This window comes from Botryllus schlosseri, chromosome 12 (genome assembly GCF_051294905.1).
Source record: "Botryllus schlosseri isolate E-star chromosome 12, Bs_hap1, whole genome shotgun sequence".
NCBI classification, from domain to species: domain Eukaryota; kingdom Metazoa; phylum Chordata; class Ascidiacea; order Stolidobranchia; family Styelidae; genus Botryllus; species Botryllus schlosseri.
The window spans coordinates 25,558,646-25,573,849 of NC_137247.1; the positions used below are offsets into that span (position 1 = coordinate 25,558,646).

The following is a 15,204-nucleotide window of genomic DNA, read 5'->3' on the forward strand; positions in this document are numbered from 1 at the left end:
TCATTATTATCTTTACTGTGATGTAGAGCTGCTATTCTATTCTTTGTGGTCGCATAAAAGGTACAGATTTAAACTTTCCACGTCATTCACTCCCTAATGTGACGTAAAAGTGAGTAATTTCTAAGAATTGAATCAAAGCCTAACATTCAGGTACTCGGGTTTGCCAAGCCTCTATTCACGACATCTCTCACCTCTGAGACTACCTAAATACATGTTTACAATGGTACATATATCTGATCTCAAACTGCATGCTGTTACTGCAACGTAAGTCTCGATTAAGTCTGGTTACCAGCAAAAATTACGAATATCCTCATTGGGCACTTGGGCGGTCTCAGCGCGGTCCAGAGCCATCCTGGAATGCATTTCGGACCGCTTGCATTTACGCAGTCTAGTTGCGAATCGTTACTTTGTTACCTTGCTACATTCCCGTGAGACAACCATCGCGCTAAAACTAACCGCGGCACTGCATACACAATCCTCAAGTGGGTACTTAGAGGTTATTTTATCTTGAGCCTATCGATCCCGCCTTGAAACGAGCCAATCGCCCGGCACCAGCGCGAGACTTGATCAAATTAGTATTGATTTGGAAGAAAAAATTTAGTCGAGATATAGATATTTTGAGTGGTTAAAATTACCCTAAGGAACGCTGATGTCAAATTGGCAGTGATTGTACAGTCGACTCCGCCTAATTCAGACAGTTAATTTCGCTCACTTTTGGCCGTATAAAGCAGAGAAACGACTTTATCGGAGTTGAGCAGAAAATCAATTTTTTGCTTTATGGTCATGCGCAGAGGCACACAACGCATTCAAAATAAGGTGCTGTTGCGAAATAAATGAATTACAGCCACGCTATACTGCAGTATTTTGCATTGACCGTATATAACGCACATTAGTTTATACCTCGAGGTTAGTTTTATTGTCCAGTACTTTCGATACCAAAAATCATTGAAGAAAAAATGTATTACTATGTATCACACGCATATATTGGGTTCTAATGGTACTTTTTGATATCCACACCAAGGCAACTAACTGTCGAACTGTCAAGTGCTCGTCTTTACTTTTTGTTTCGTTACTTTAGTGAGCAGCTAAACTTTACTGTACCAATCTGTTCTACAAGAAGTGCGCACACGTACATACCACCAAATACCCAATTAAAAGCGACTGTAAATCTGGCAAGGCTTTGTGTGTGTTTATTGGCGATTGTAACTGCATAAGGAACGTCATTGTTTCACCATAGTCACTCATCTCGTGCTAAAACGGACGAAGTAGGCTACTGTTTATGGCGTCATACCCTAACAATGGGAATCGCGAGTCTGTGTCCCAATTAACCGCAGAATAGTCCGAATTACCCGCAGATTTACGTGACATTTTGACTTTTCCTTCGTTCCTGAGCATTATGACCGAAAAAAGCGGCTGACCAGGTTATCCACTGTCCAAATTAAGCGGAGTTTACTGTATAAGATTAAAGTGGCTATCACAACAACTGATTCGAGATATTTAATCAAGAAAACGCGCAGGTTTGGACACGCATATATCCTCGAACAAATCTATTTAGCGCCTCCATTCTAGTGATTGATTGATATTGCATGGCTATACACTTAGCATTGTTTGCTACTATGCTACATTAGAATCTTCTTATAAATAAATTTTTATCATGACGCAAAATGAGTAAATGGGTCTGCCATAATCTATGCAATTACGGTATAAATACGACGAAGCAGTTGATGTAATTTGGTTTCCATGGCTACAATACATAGCAGACTACTTATAATACATGGTGTCATGATTAATGATGCAATCTCAGCTACCACACAGTGAAATGGGTCAGATTTGAATACTAGTTCATCGCAGTAATTCATTATTACAATCACATATGGTGACCATGAACTGGTAACAAACGTATTGTCACTTTTAATACACCCACAGGCTGCTTATCCTGTGGTGCGAAATTCTGTAATCCCTATCACACCGTCTCCAGACACAAGCTGTCGCAACAATGCCAGTTAGGGCCTGCAGGGTTTTGTCGTTCCATCACTGCTGAATACTTGATTATCATATAAACTGACAATGCGGAATGAATCGGCAAAAGTAGCGTGTAATTGTATCAAGGAACTCATAAACATTTACGTTCCGCAATAATCAGAAACAAAGATACGTATCATATTTATAGACGCTGCCGAATTTTAATTTAAAAGACTTTTGGACGTGAACAACTTCAGCATACAATTGAATAACATATTCGTTTTGAAGTAAACCGGAATACTTTCGGCTAACACTCGTAAGGAGTAATTGTCAGTAACTAGTTGAGAACTGAAAAAAATTGTATATCGATAATCGCATTACCAACTACAGTATAGCAATAAAATTTTAACCTGTCAGAAAATAACGTTGTATTTAGAGGTGACCAGTAACGAAGTACTTATATATTTTGCGAGTGCTCATGTAGGATTTTTAATTGTACAGCTTACTCAAAAGGTTATATTTTAAGACTATACTTCCACTTCTGACTAACATTTTGTAGGCAATATACGACTCACTTTAGACTTTGGATTTTGTAAAGTCAAAATTAGCGTTGGAGCATCTTTGTGCCACATTTGAGTGACATTATTTCCATGCCAATGGGAGAATACCCTCTGTACCGCGGTAACTGAATCTATATTCGAAAATTCCACCAATATGCAATGTTATTATGAGTGGGTCGCAAAGATACACCCTGAAATTTCAAAAGTATTCACTTCCAATTATCTGCTAGAAGATGCGACCACTATTTGAAGCTTTACTAGCGTACATTTTTTACTTCCAATTGAAGTAGTTGGCATGGACTTGGAATTGAGCAGAGGTTCACGAAGTTACTTCCGCACTGACTTGAGTACCAACGATGACTGCATTGACTACTTCTGGACTACTGACGTGCGGTCAAGAGAGGCAAGTGAGGCTATGCCTACATTCAATGATTGATATTTTCTGTTAATGTTCATGAATAACTAAATTTGAACCTTTTTTTCACCTAACATCAACAATTATCATATATATTGTTCAAAAATACAGCGCGAAAGCAGAGTTGATGCGCAAGTGTGGCACAGACGACTCGTGCCACACCGGCGATAATGCAATTCATCAGAAACAGCTCATATTTTCTAAGAACTGGTATCAATCAAACGCCACTGTCGCACTGATTCCAAAAATCAGAATATTACCAATGTCAGAGCACCATAACCACCTCAAATTCGCCAAGAAAAGTGAAATTCGACTTAACTACGTAAATGACAGCGCAGAGACACGATAACCAAATGAGGAACAGACGAACTTGCCTCGCTCACTATTCGCTAACAATTGGGTAATAGCAGCACAGTGAAACGCATTATCGATTTTGGAAACCGACAGTGTTGTATGAATCGTGGAGTTGCGACGGTCAATTTGTAATGCGGAGCAAATACAGTCCCTTAAATGACGTAGGGGTAATGTATTTTGCATCCACACCTACCTTAGATTGTGATATGTAATAGCTACGTACGTAGCCTGAGTTGTTGTTGCTGTTGGTGGCAGTTATGATGTTTGTCGACTGCAATGGTTATTTACACCAGGCCGATATTCTAAATTATGATTCCATATCTGCCGACCTGTAGCACGGCCGACTTCTAGTCTTTTGTAACACACCGCGAATCAGATAGCGGGGAGCAGTCTTCACCGCACGTCACTGTTATGGACGTAACAAAACATATATCTAAGAAGCGCGAGCCGTATCCTACAAATTCCCAACTAAACCCGGTGGATTATTGTAAACAAGGAATCATCAAAACTTTGGAGAAGTACACCGCCGAGTGAGGAAGTGCATACAGTTTCGTTGATATCGTCAATAATTCGCGGAATCATGAGGTACTCCCGACGTAACTGACGTTAGCGGGTCTATTTACGGGTGAAACAGCTTGTAGAATATGCATCCACTCAATAGAACTCATTGACAGACTTTTAGTCGTAAACAACAGGATATATTGAAGTGAAATTAATATGCTGTCAATTGCTTCGATACCAGGCTTTCGAAAACGATGAATAATATCGGTATTGATAACTTGAAAACAACTGCAAGATCAAAGTGAATAGCTGATATTGAGGTTCATTGCAAGTCGTCACTTCCTACCATATAATTACATCATGCTGATATAATATCATACATATATATCATCACAAAACTCTAGTGATATCGTAACATTCAAAACATGATGCGTATATCAAGACGGCGATGTCTCATATAGGTATCAAAATATGTATATGTATTCAAGCAACTCGTTTACAATACAAACCTCTGCGGATTCCAATTTGTATGTGATCTGTAGGTTACTATTTCCATGCAGGTGAAAATAAACGATTGCATTGCCTGGCATAGGGGAGTTTCCAGGGGTTCCAATTGACTAGACCAATAATGTAAATTATCGTACAAACTATAGGACTAGAAATATTTCTAAATTACATTAGAATTAGGACTATAGCTAGGCTACTGTTTTTTTTTAATTAGACTAGTATTGGAATTATAAATATACGCATTTTTTTAATTTCAAGAGAATTAAAATTATAGCTGCACAGTAATTTCCTAATTATATTAGAATTACTGAATTCGCGAAAACTTGGACCTTGAATGAAGTTTAGTTCATGTCAAATCAGAGCTTGATGTCATAAGCGCAAGAATGGAAAATGTCTGTAAGGTGAGCTTTGCTCGTTTTACACGATACAGTTCTCCTATAGCATTTTCAGGAAACCGGAAACTAGATTAGAACTAAAATTAGAGTATAGTAACATTTCACTAATCAGATTAGAATTTGATAACCGCTATTTCGCTGTAATTAGTAAAATTAGACAACTGAAATTAACTAGTTGTTCAAGTCGGTGATCGTATATGAAATAAGAGTGTCCACTATATATTGTCAGCGTACATAACTGCCCAAATTCCCTGCTGTAATAGCTAATTAGGACTTCATAATTCGACCGAAGGATAGCTAGATTCGGATTAGTAGGCTGGTAATCCGATAAGCTTCGAGTACAATGCGTAAGCAATGAATTTGCCACTTTAAAACTGCTTCAAATCTAGGCTAGTTGGTCCATCGGACTGATTCGTATCGCCAATTATTATATTGAATTATTACTGTACCGTATCGGTCAAAATACAAGTGATTGGTTTTCGATGTTATCTCAGTTTCTAGTGGCCGCAACCAATGACCTATTCAGACAACCCTATTTGACCACAAGGTATGTCAGACTCACACACGTAGCACACAGCTACAAGGCGCGTAACTTAACCTTAACAGACTTAGCAGACTAGGTGCGTTTGATGTATAATACGTTTTATAGTCACTTCCAAATCAGGTTCATGTTTCTGATAACCGACTTTTAGCACCAGAGATACGGTTACCAGTTTAGATTCAACTATACCATGCATACGCTCGAGACTCCACTGATATTTCACAATACTTTTCCTTGTTGCAATACATTTTCAACATAGTAGAATTTGACGAGCTTCTTGGACGTACAGAACTTCTGTATACAATCGAATAGTATATTCATATTGAAATGAACCCTAATATTTTAGGCTGACACTCGTCAGGGGTGATCGTCAGCAACCAGTCGAGAATTGGAAATAACATTGTATATTAATAATCGTATCTTAAAATATGACGTCACCAGCAGGAAATTTCGATTAAGAGAGCGTTCAATGTACTATTTTTAGATGGTACACGAACTCCTTTTGTTGAGTAGAAGTGTAGTGGAATTTCTATACAATAAAAAAAGACGCTGTACCGGGAATCCCATGGACGCAATTCAAAACAATCGCACTACTCGTGAGAAGACTTGGAAATTTGGCAATTTCAAATTATTGCGCATTCAGTAGTGCTAGTTCTAATATAATTCGGAAAAGCCAAAAATATTATAGTTGCCCCTGTCTGCTCGTGACGCGTACCAGGATTTCGGATTCCTATATTTTCGACCCATAAAGTCACAACACGAAACACCAAATTTCTTTCGCGATTCCTTGACCTTACGGGACATAACACTTGACAGACCGTGAAATGACGTCGGCAGAATAAGCAAACATCTTTTTGAATAACATACTTTCAATTTATCGATACATGATCAGCGGCTTTTGAAGTGCGTTTCGCGTATACGTGGCTTTAATCCAAACAATGCGCCCACTCATGCGGGTGCCTGTCACTTCAAAAAGAAATTTTGTCCAAAACAATCTCGACTGCGATATCAGCATTCATAAAGTCAACGCGATTCGCAATAACATATCATAGAATATAGGTTATCCCGGGTTGGATTGGCTGACAACCATGCTAGGATATACTAAATATCGACATTGCAGATATACTATTACGATCTTATGCTTATGAGGATGAACTATGATTAGATATGAATTTAACCTAATTTTTGTTGTTTTTCTTTCTAATCCGGAATTTAAATTAAATTTCAAAGTTTTTTTGCCAATACAGTAATTGTAATTCTAATCTAATTTTTAAAGACCTATGTAGCTCTAATTCTAATTCTAATCTAATATAGAAATTGATACAGTAAAACTGCATAGTGCGAAACAAGACAAGGTTGCTCTACATACATTCAGCATTCTCATACATGATTTGATATCAACTGAACTTTACTCAATTTCCAAGTTATTCGCGGATTCTGTAATTCCGGATCTATTTTGGAAATAACTGTGTAGCTATAATTTTAATTCTAATTCTAATCGAATTTGGATAAAACCTGTGTGGACATAATCCTATCCCAATAATGATGAGCATGATTATTCTACAACCAAATAGGCGATAAACTGCACACATAATATCCGTTAATATGTGTGGGCGAGATTCACATATTTCAATATCTATCACACCAATTCAAGTCGTAGCAATCCCTCATCGCTGCAATACGGCGGTTTTGCGATATATAATTTCTTATGCAAGATACTTCCTGCCACCTAACGTACCACCTCAACGATATAATTCAATTTAGGAACGACAGAAACATTCAGAAGATATCGCTTATTTGTCAGACGTGAATTTGCACAGCGTAGTCTAATTACATAAAGTACCTATTAAAACCGCAGCGGTTATTTCGCATAGAGATACCGGCGTCCATAATTAAAGTATGTACAATTGTACAAAGTACATTGTGATATTTGTGTTATTGACACACTAACAATGGGAGGAAACGCACAATTAAAGCGTTTTGAGATATCATCGACACAAGGGTCAGTGAAATTTCGAGTTTGATTCAACCTTTCAAAGGAGAAATCGTGAGAATCGCGGAAAAGTGAGCGTTATTACGGTCAAAAACAGTACTGTGAACAAACAGAATGCATTCCTTGATAATGCGTGTGCCTCACAGTCCAATAATAACAGACCGTGCATGATAAATCTCCCAATTTCGACCAAAGAACTGTTTAGTTGGTCGCCAGTCAAGCGTACCGTATTCCGGGATCATCAATAAATGTGCAGCCGTTATATCGTTATATAATATGGAATAATGACCCGAAACTGGAGAACTAAAATATTGTGTGTAAAATGCATTCAAATGCAATGGTAGAATGTTGCTGTAGTATGGAAAACTGTTAGTATGGTATGAAGCGATTAAGGCGGGTATTAATGTGAAAACAGCCTTTTCCAGCCCATGACATACCATAATATACCCGTTCGCAGCAAAAGCAAGTCGCCCTATATACATCGGCCTACGCTAGACTATAAGATTCATATAAATATCGCGAAAGGGTTACGCTGTGTCACCTGTAAACGGGTGTGAAATAACATAATCAGATATATGGGAACTGCGTTTTTACTACACGCCTAATGAAACCGCGAACATTGTATGTTAACCTCGTGAATATTCGCGCGCCGCGTTTATGGACACATAATGAAGTATACAGCAAACACACGCATCGGGAGTGGCCGTCCTCAACAGTTTATGCGTGGCGTACAGTACAGCTGCACAGTGCACATTCGTCTACATAAAATGCGCCTGGTATAACCTCCAATGATACCTTTCGGTAATAGTGCCAATCGCGGGCACACTAAGTGACAAGATAATAACGTCTTGCTAGGGAGAACTGTGCGTAAAATCGCTACGCTTATATAAGATGATCGAGATTGTATTTCCGTACAATCTGATACGCCACTGACGTCATAACTTACACTGCCTCCTATTGGTCGGTGTGGACCAGTTGTTTTCGAAATTATTTTTTAACTGCGCACCCTTTCTATTCATATGCGAGCATGGTGTACCCCTTGAAAAGAATATGATTCCAGAATAAATGAACGGCAGTCTGCAGAGTTTATTTTTAGGGTTGAAATCCATAACTAGATCCAACTGCAGAAAATAAGCTTTGGTCCAAAAGAATTCCATATGATACGGCCCTAATGTGGCATTTATATCCTTGTAGACTTGGAAATCTAGATAATTCTAGTTGTTTACGTACACTAAGAGCGAAATGCCGGTAATATAATTCTAATCTATTTTCTGAAATGTTTCTATGCTCTGGTTTTAATTCTAATCTATTTATTGGTTTTCTTATGCTACAATGCTACAAACGAACCAAACTTGGTGTGCTGACATTTACTATTCTCATGCTTACGAGAAAGAATTATAACTTGATAGTGCTGGAATTGATTCAATTTCCAATTTTCGCGAATGCAATAATTCCAATTCTAATCTAATTTCGAAAAGCTGAACATTCTCTAGTTGTCCGAGTCGGATTCAAATAACACTGATCTAGTTGCCTTCATAATACGCTCACGTACCCCAGTTTGAGAGCCCCCCCCCCCCCCCCCCCCCGGTGTAGACGCACACGTGCAGTGCAACAAAAAGCATGCGTTCAATTCGGAAGTAGGTAATATTCATATCCCCGCCGAGTGAGAGCAAATAAATTCCTTCGCGCGGTTACAGCTGGTCTATTGGCGATGAAAGACGAGGTGCGCACACTTTCACGATTCTTTGATCCAGGCAATTTCGAACTGGCGCAAAACAAACATTGACCGGCTCGGGTCATACACGAGCTACGGTGGTGAATGATGACCTGAGCATATGAAAACGGGTGTTATTTATAGCGGCGTAGACCTTTGTGTACGGGATAGCACCGTTATTACAGATTAACGGGTTTAAAACTCTGTCGAAATGGCCGATGTTAATTAAAATCTCGCATTGGTTGGAACTTGCCAAATGAATCGAACAGATAGATATAGCAGACTTGGACAACTAGATAATTTTAGTTCTCTTAATTATACTTTTGAAGCGAAATGCCGGTTTCTAATTTTAATTCTAATCTAATTTCCGCTTTGCCTGGAAATGCTACAGGAGACCTGTATAGTGCTAAACGAGCCGTACAGACATTTGGCATTTTCATCGTTCTAAGAACGAACTGATTTGATATGAACTGAACTTATTCAATTTCCAAGTTTTCGCGAATTCAATTCTAATCTAATTTGGAACATAACTCTGTAGATATAATTCTAATTTTAATATAATGTTGAAAAAATCGGTGTAGCTATCATTCCAATTCTAGTATAATTTGGGAAAACGGTAGCCATAAGTCTAGTTGTGCACTTTGGAAAATCTGAACATTTTTTAGTTGACCAAGTGTGGATTGCAGATGGTAGCCGAGCAAACCGGCATCCCAATGGCAATCATTTGTTTACATTTTCTTACAAGGTATGTTTCTAGTTTATATGTGAATAAGTCATCGAGAATAAGTGCAAATCTCGACCCCGAAAAGAACGGTGCAGTCATCACGAAATCGCGAGCATTGCAGCAACGATGTAGTATATAGTTGAGCCCATCTTTAGTCAAACATCATTAAGTGTCACCTCAGGTCACCTACGGCAGAACTCAAAGTAGAAGTTCGCACAAATATGTGTTAAACTGATCCGCGCAATTCTGGAATTCGTGATATCTAGTACTGCGTTCATTTAAAAATATTTTGTAGTTCTTACATCCCGTGGTGCATAAGGCCAACAATAGCGATATGGATCACTATAATACCGAATAATCATAATTACAACAGAAACTAATCATGCATGTCAGAAAGAATCCAGGAAGGCTGACATGATCCCAAAAAATTCACTTTATTGTGAACTGCGCGTATGCTTCGTAAGACCTTGAACGCAACACTTAACTAATTTAAAATTGGAGTGAACATTCATTGCGTATAACTTCTGTAATAGCGGTTCCTCGTTTTCAATTCACTCTATACCTCTAAAACCCTTGTCAATTCTTCATCTACTACAGTTCCCTTCACTTTATTAGTGGGATTTTAAAAGTTCGCGACATTTTACGTAGGAGTAGGGTTGCTCGCTGGATTGTGTGTAAATTTACCAGTTTTACTGTGAATAAATATGACCATAGTATGCCCATATTGACATTCCGTCATGCGGCTATGCCATTATATCACCCACGGCTATCCAGCAACCCCCATACGCTGCGCATCATAATTCTGCCAATAGATTTGACGGTAATTGCATGTTAACGATTTTGTGAGCTCTTTCATGATTCCATTTATACGTGGGGCATACCAACAAGTGTTGCAGCAATAACGTCAACGTCAAATAGAAGTTCAACGCAATTACATCTATATACCATGGATTTGATACGAAACGCGCCCCTGCTATTATAGCGTAAATGGGATTGTTTACAATGGGACAGAATCACGCCCATCGTGAAAGTTCTCATAGACCCTAAATATGTGAATAACAATTTTGCAATATGAGCTGCGCCTGCAATATAAACCGATCGTTACTGGGAAATATGCGGTCCAAACGTCTACATCTACAGCTAGTTGAGTGGATGCTATGCTGTTGTATTGGATCGTAAGGGAACAGAACTGATCAAAACGATCATATTAATGTTGTCATAGCATACCATATATGAATAGCGCTTTCTGATGAATACATGGGCTACTATATACGATATGTTATATGAATCACATACACGAACTATACAGACATCGTTATCGGTCTCGTAGACTTTACAAAAACTGAGGTTAATTAACCGTGAGCTTACTACAAACATCCGATGCGCATACCAGAAACTATATAGACCCGTCTCCATGCAAACCACGAAAGTGAAGTTCCATTTCCAAATGCGGCCCGCAGCAAAAAAGTATGCGACACGCGAAGAAGTGTCAATTTCGAATGTTGTGCAGGCAGAAATGATTTTATAATTTAGCTAATAGTCTGGTACGTTTGCACTCGAGTATATGATATACGGTAAGAGATGGGAAAAGACTCTAAAGTACATGTATACTGAATATTTTTGGCAATATATTTTCATTACCATGAAGGTTTATTTCTCGCTTCGCGCCATTCATGTACTATCCCCACAGCATGCTTATTCATGGTCAAGTATAACGGATGTGCCTGGCTCAAACTCGTACAGAAATAACGCTATCACAAAAGAAGCGTGTTTATCATTGTTTGATCCGGCATATGTAATCATGACGTAGGTATAGCATACGATCAGTCGTGCATGCCGAAAAAACCTTGTCTTAGGTGTAATTCCGAGAACGATATAGTCCACTGCATCAAATGTTTAATATAGGCTTATAGGACAGTTTCATGCGTTGGCAAATTACATATACAGTTACACTTATATGCGCAAGCCAGAGCATCACAACATACCGTCTGACATAAGAATCCTATACACAATGACCAGTTATGACACGATTTCTAAAATCTAATTTAATGCAATTGCAGCTAAAGCTCACAAACTGACACTACTAGATCAGAGCTATGTCAGCCTATATGCCCCTCAACCTTCTGTAATCATATCGTGGATGTGATGTGTACTATGCACCCTCCAATCGCTACGTATCGCTCATCAAACTGATGAGTTATCACGACGAATATTGGTTAGCACCAAATCACTAGCGATGACAGAAGGTGCCAAATTTGTACATGAATGACATCTCTTCGGAACAAGTATAGAGACAACAGTCATTGGAAGTGCAATCTCTGTCATATCAGAGTCACAGGCGGTTTGAACCATCGCAGTGTGACATGAAATACATTATCTAGTTCAGTACAGCAATAATATGTATTTGTATATGCGCTGCTCGATTGTTATTTATAAATTTCGAACACGTGTGTGTGTGTGTGTGGGTTTGATTGATTGTGTGGGTGTGACTTTACGATCGCAAAAGGTGTTGTGAAGCAGATAGTGTGCGAATTTGCGCCAATATTCCTCCACGCTATTATTACGGACATCAGTAAGTATAATAGTACCAAAGAGGGCGATACAAACTTGAAAATACGCATTCTGTCAAATTCGGCAAAACTATCACCCACCGAAAAATCACAAATACCATCATTCTATACAGCTATTGGGAATCGATTGCATAAATCATTGCAGGATGCAAAATTGAGTATGATAAAAAGAAAAAGAAATTAACCTGTCGAACTCAACAACATATAATTATTAGTTAGTTAGACTATAGAGAAGAACCTAAGGATTGATGCGCATCACGTGCCTAAGCGCTTGGGCAACCACAGACCGCTCGCAAATTCTGGCAGCTTCGCAAACACCTATGGTATTGTTAAAGCTAGCTTAAAAGTAAATTTAAACGACAGTTGACGACGCAGCGATTCTGAAAATGTACATGATTTTCTGGTCAGGGCACTGTAACTACCCCAAAATTGTCCTCAAAGTTTAAAATCTGGATTGAGCCGAAGAATCGGAACGCCGCAATACAATACCATAACAATGAACCCTAGCTGTACTCCGATTGTTCGTGACAATGCCGTATGCAGCCGCATGTAGTAGTCGCCCAACCGTGCAATCACGGGTTGCGCAGACATCCGTATATTATATATCTTTCAAATAATTAAACCCACTTCAAAACTGGGAAATGCAATGCACATGGGTTCCTGAAAGTGTTTTAAACGGAAGAAATCCAAGGTACCTACCGTATCGGCGTGAAGCAATTCCTCAGAAATACTGTTGGACTTTTTCATCTTGATATGTTCAAGTACCGGTAACATGATAGCGCGACCGGCCGATATCACAACTAATCCCAAAACGCATCCACACAGACTTCACCTTTCTAGGTCTACCGATACGCAAAAGCTTGTGTAGCTACGTCAGTCCTCTGTCGAAACATAGAATGTTTACAAATAGCACTTCCTACTTTCTTATACTGTACTATTATTTCCTCCAAGTAATAAAATACTCAATATTCAGAATACCGTAATCACAGGTTCCGGAAATGCGCACTTGAAAAGATTAAATCCCAATTAATTCCCAACTGAAGGAACCAAGTTGATCATACACATCGGGTTGTTGCTATATATAAACTAGGCCAACATACACGCGTTTAACTCAACGACATACCACGACTATTTTATCATCGCCACATAATGTAGCTGAGCAATATATCGAAAGATATCCCAACAGCAATACATCGCGATTAAAAGTTCATCGCAACCTAAAGGTAACGTTGCTGCCGGAAAGTCTGTGTTTATTCCTGTCGCAAATATCTTTCAGAAAAACAAAAGCCAAACGTGAGTTTGCAATGTAAAACATAGTTTGTGCTTTATGACTGTTTGCCTTAAACTCGTAGCATGCATAAAATTCCAGTAACGTCTCTTTAACCAGTTTTAAATAATCTGATGCGAATCGGCGAACGGCAGATCCGTGTATTGGTATTATAAGACACGATATAAACCAACCTTGGTCCTACTAATAGCCAACATGGAATGGAAAACATATACTGAAAGTGAACCCTATCCATAATTCAGATCGCAGATTACATGAGACTATACAAGTTTCGGAACACCGTTAAATGTTATATTCATCACTCCAATAATGATTATCCTACTGACCAATGGTCTTGCATGCAGACTTCAACAACTATAATGCTAGTTGTCGAATTGGATTAATTGGAGCGAAATGCAGGTTATCTAATTCTGATTTAATTCATGAAATATTTCTATGCTCTAATTTCAATTCAAATCTAATGTCTAGTTTTCCCGAAATGCTACAGAATAACTGTATCGTGCGAGACAATCTTGGTGTACGGACCTTTTCTATTCTCGCGCTTAATGAGAACGAATTTTGACTTGACATGGTCGGAACTTCTCTTCCGCTGTATTTCTCTCTAATTTCAAAGTTTTTGCGAATTCAGTAATTCCGATTTTAATCTAATTTTAAAATGCTGAAGATCTTCTCGTTGTCCAACCCATCTTGCAAATGACCACGCGACTTTCACGTTGACACGTATGACATGGTGTCATTATCGAATACAAACATGCTTACATTTGATGGTGTCATGTAATTGGGAAATTTGCCTTTGCAGTACTTACTGGGCATGCAGTATAAACGAAAATTCCGTAACGTGAGTGTATGAACAGATCCACAATAAGGTTATTGAGACTAGACCGAATGATGATCACACATCCACGCAAGCGTTCTATATTTGTGCACGCCGAGACAGGAAATACACGGTTCATACTGCCACAATAATCCCACACAACTATATGAATTATTCATTTTCTATCTCGTTATCGAGAATACAAGAACTCTGATTTCGAAAGATTTATTTCAGAAACCAAACCAGTAAGTGATCAATTGTCAGGTATACTCAGGTACATCGTTGCAGTGCTGCCATATATTTAGCGGGCGATGAATCGCAAGAGATGTCAGTTTTCTATCGTTTGAAGGGAACGAAATTGATCCCAATCCGCGATAAGCAAAATACACACCGACCCGGCTGAAGAAAATTATGTCGCGAATAATCCAAACCACATACACAGCCCGTAGGCTGCCCACTAAACGAATTCTTATTTTTGAAGTATGTTAACCATTCGAAAAGAATGTTTCCGGTACCGGTAAAAGTACACAGGAATTCAGATTGCAGCCGTTTAACACTGACATAATGTTCATTGAAGCAAGGCTGACGAAAAAAATAAAATTAAGCGCGAATCGTGAACGCAAATACAAGCTGATAATACTGACTATGCCATAAGCGTAACTGTAGCATTCATTTCGTTGCTTGGTCCCATTTGGTAACTAGGGAGAGTTGTCATATCGAATAAAGCTGCAAATATACAACATGTGGGCTACAAATTTGAGTTGATTGAAATAATTGTTGATAGTAAATCTAGACAACTTTTGTTGTAATCAAACGACGTCACTATTATTATGACGACATTAAGCTGAAAACTATTTCTAGAGATT

The 15,204-nt window shown here is 38.6% G+C and overlaps 1 protein-coding gene across 3 annotated transcripts in view; it reads right to left on the minus strand.

Annotated features, from left to right (window-relative positions):
- Positions 1-15,204, minus strand: part of LOC145452811 (uncharacterized) — a 116,212-nt gene that overhangs the window by 54,177 nt on the left and 46,831 nt on the right. The window contains exon 1 of one of the 3 annotated variants that reach the window (XM_080330952.1): positions 12,936-15,022. The exons of the other annotated variants lie outside the window; for them this stretch is intronic. Within the exon in view, the coding sequence (XP_080187078.1) occupies positions 12,936-13,010 (75 nt within the window). The 5' untranslated portion in view covers positions 13,011-15,022. Of the gene's footprint in view, positions 1-12,935; positions 15,023-15,204 lie in introns of those variants that run through there. 3 annotated transcript variants of the gene reach the window in all.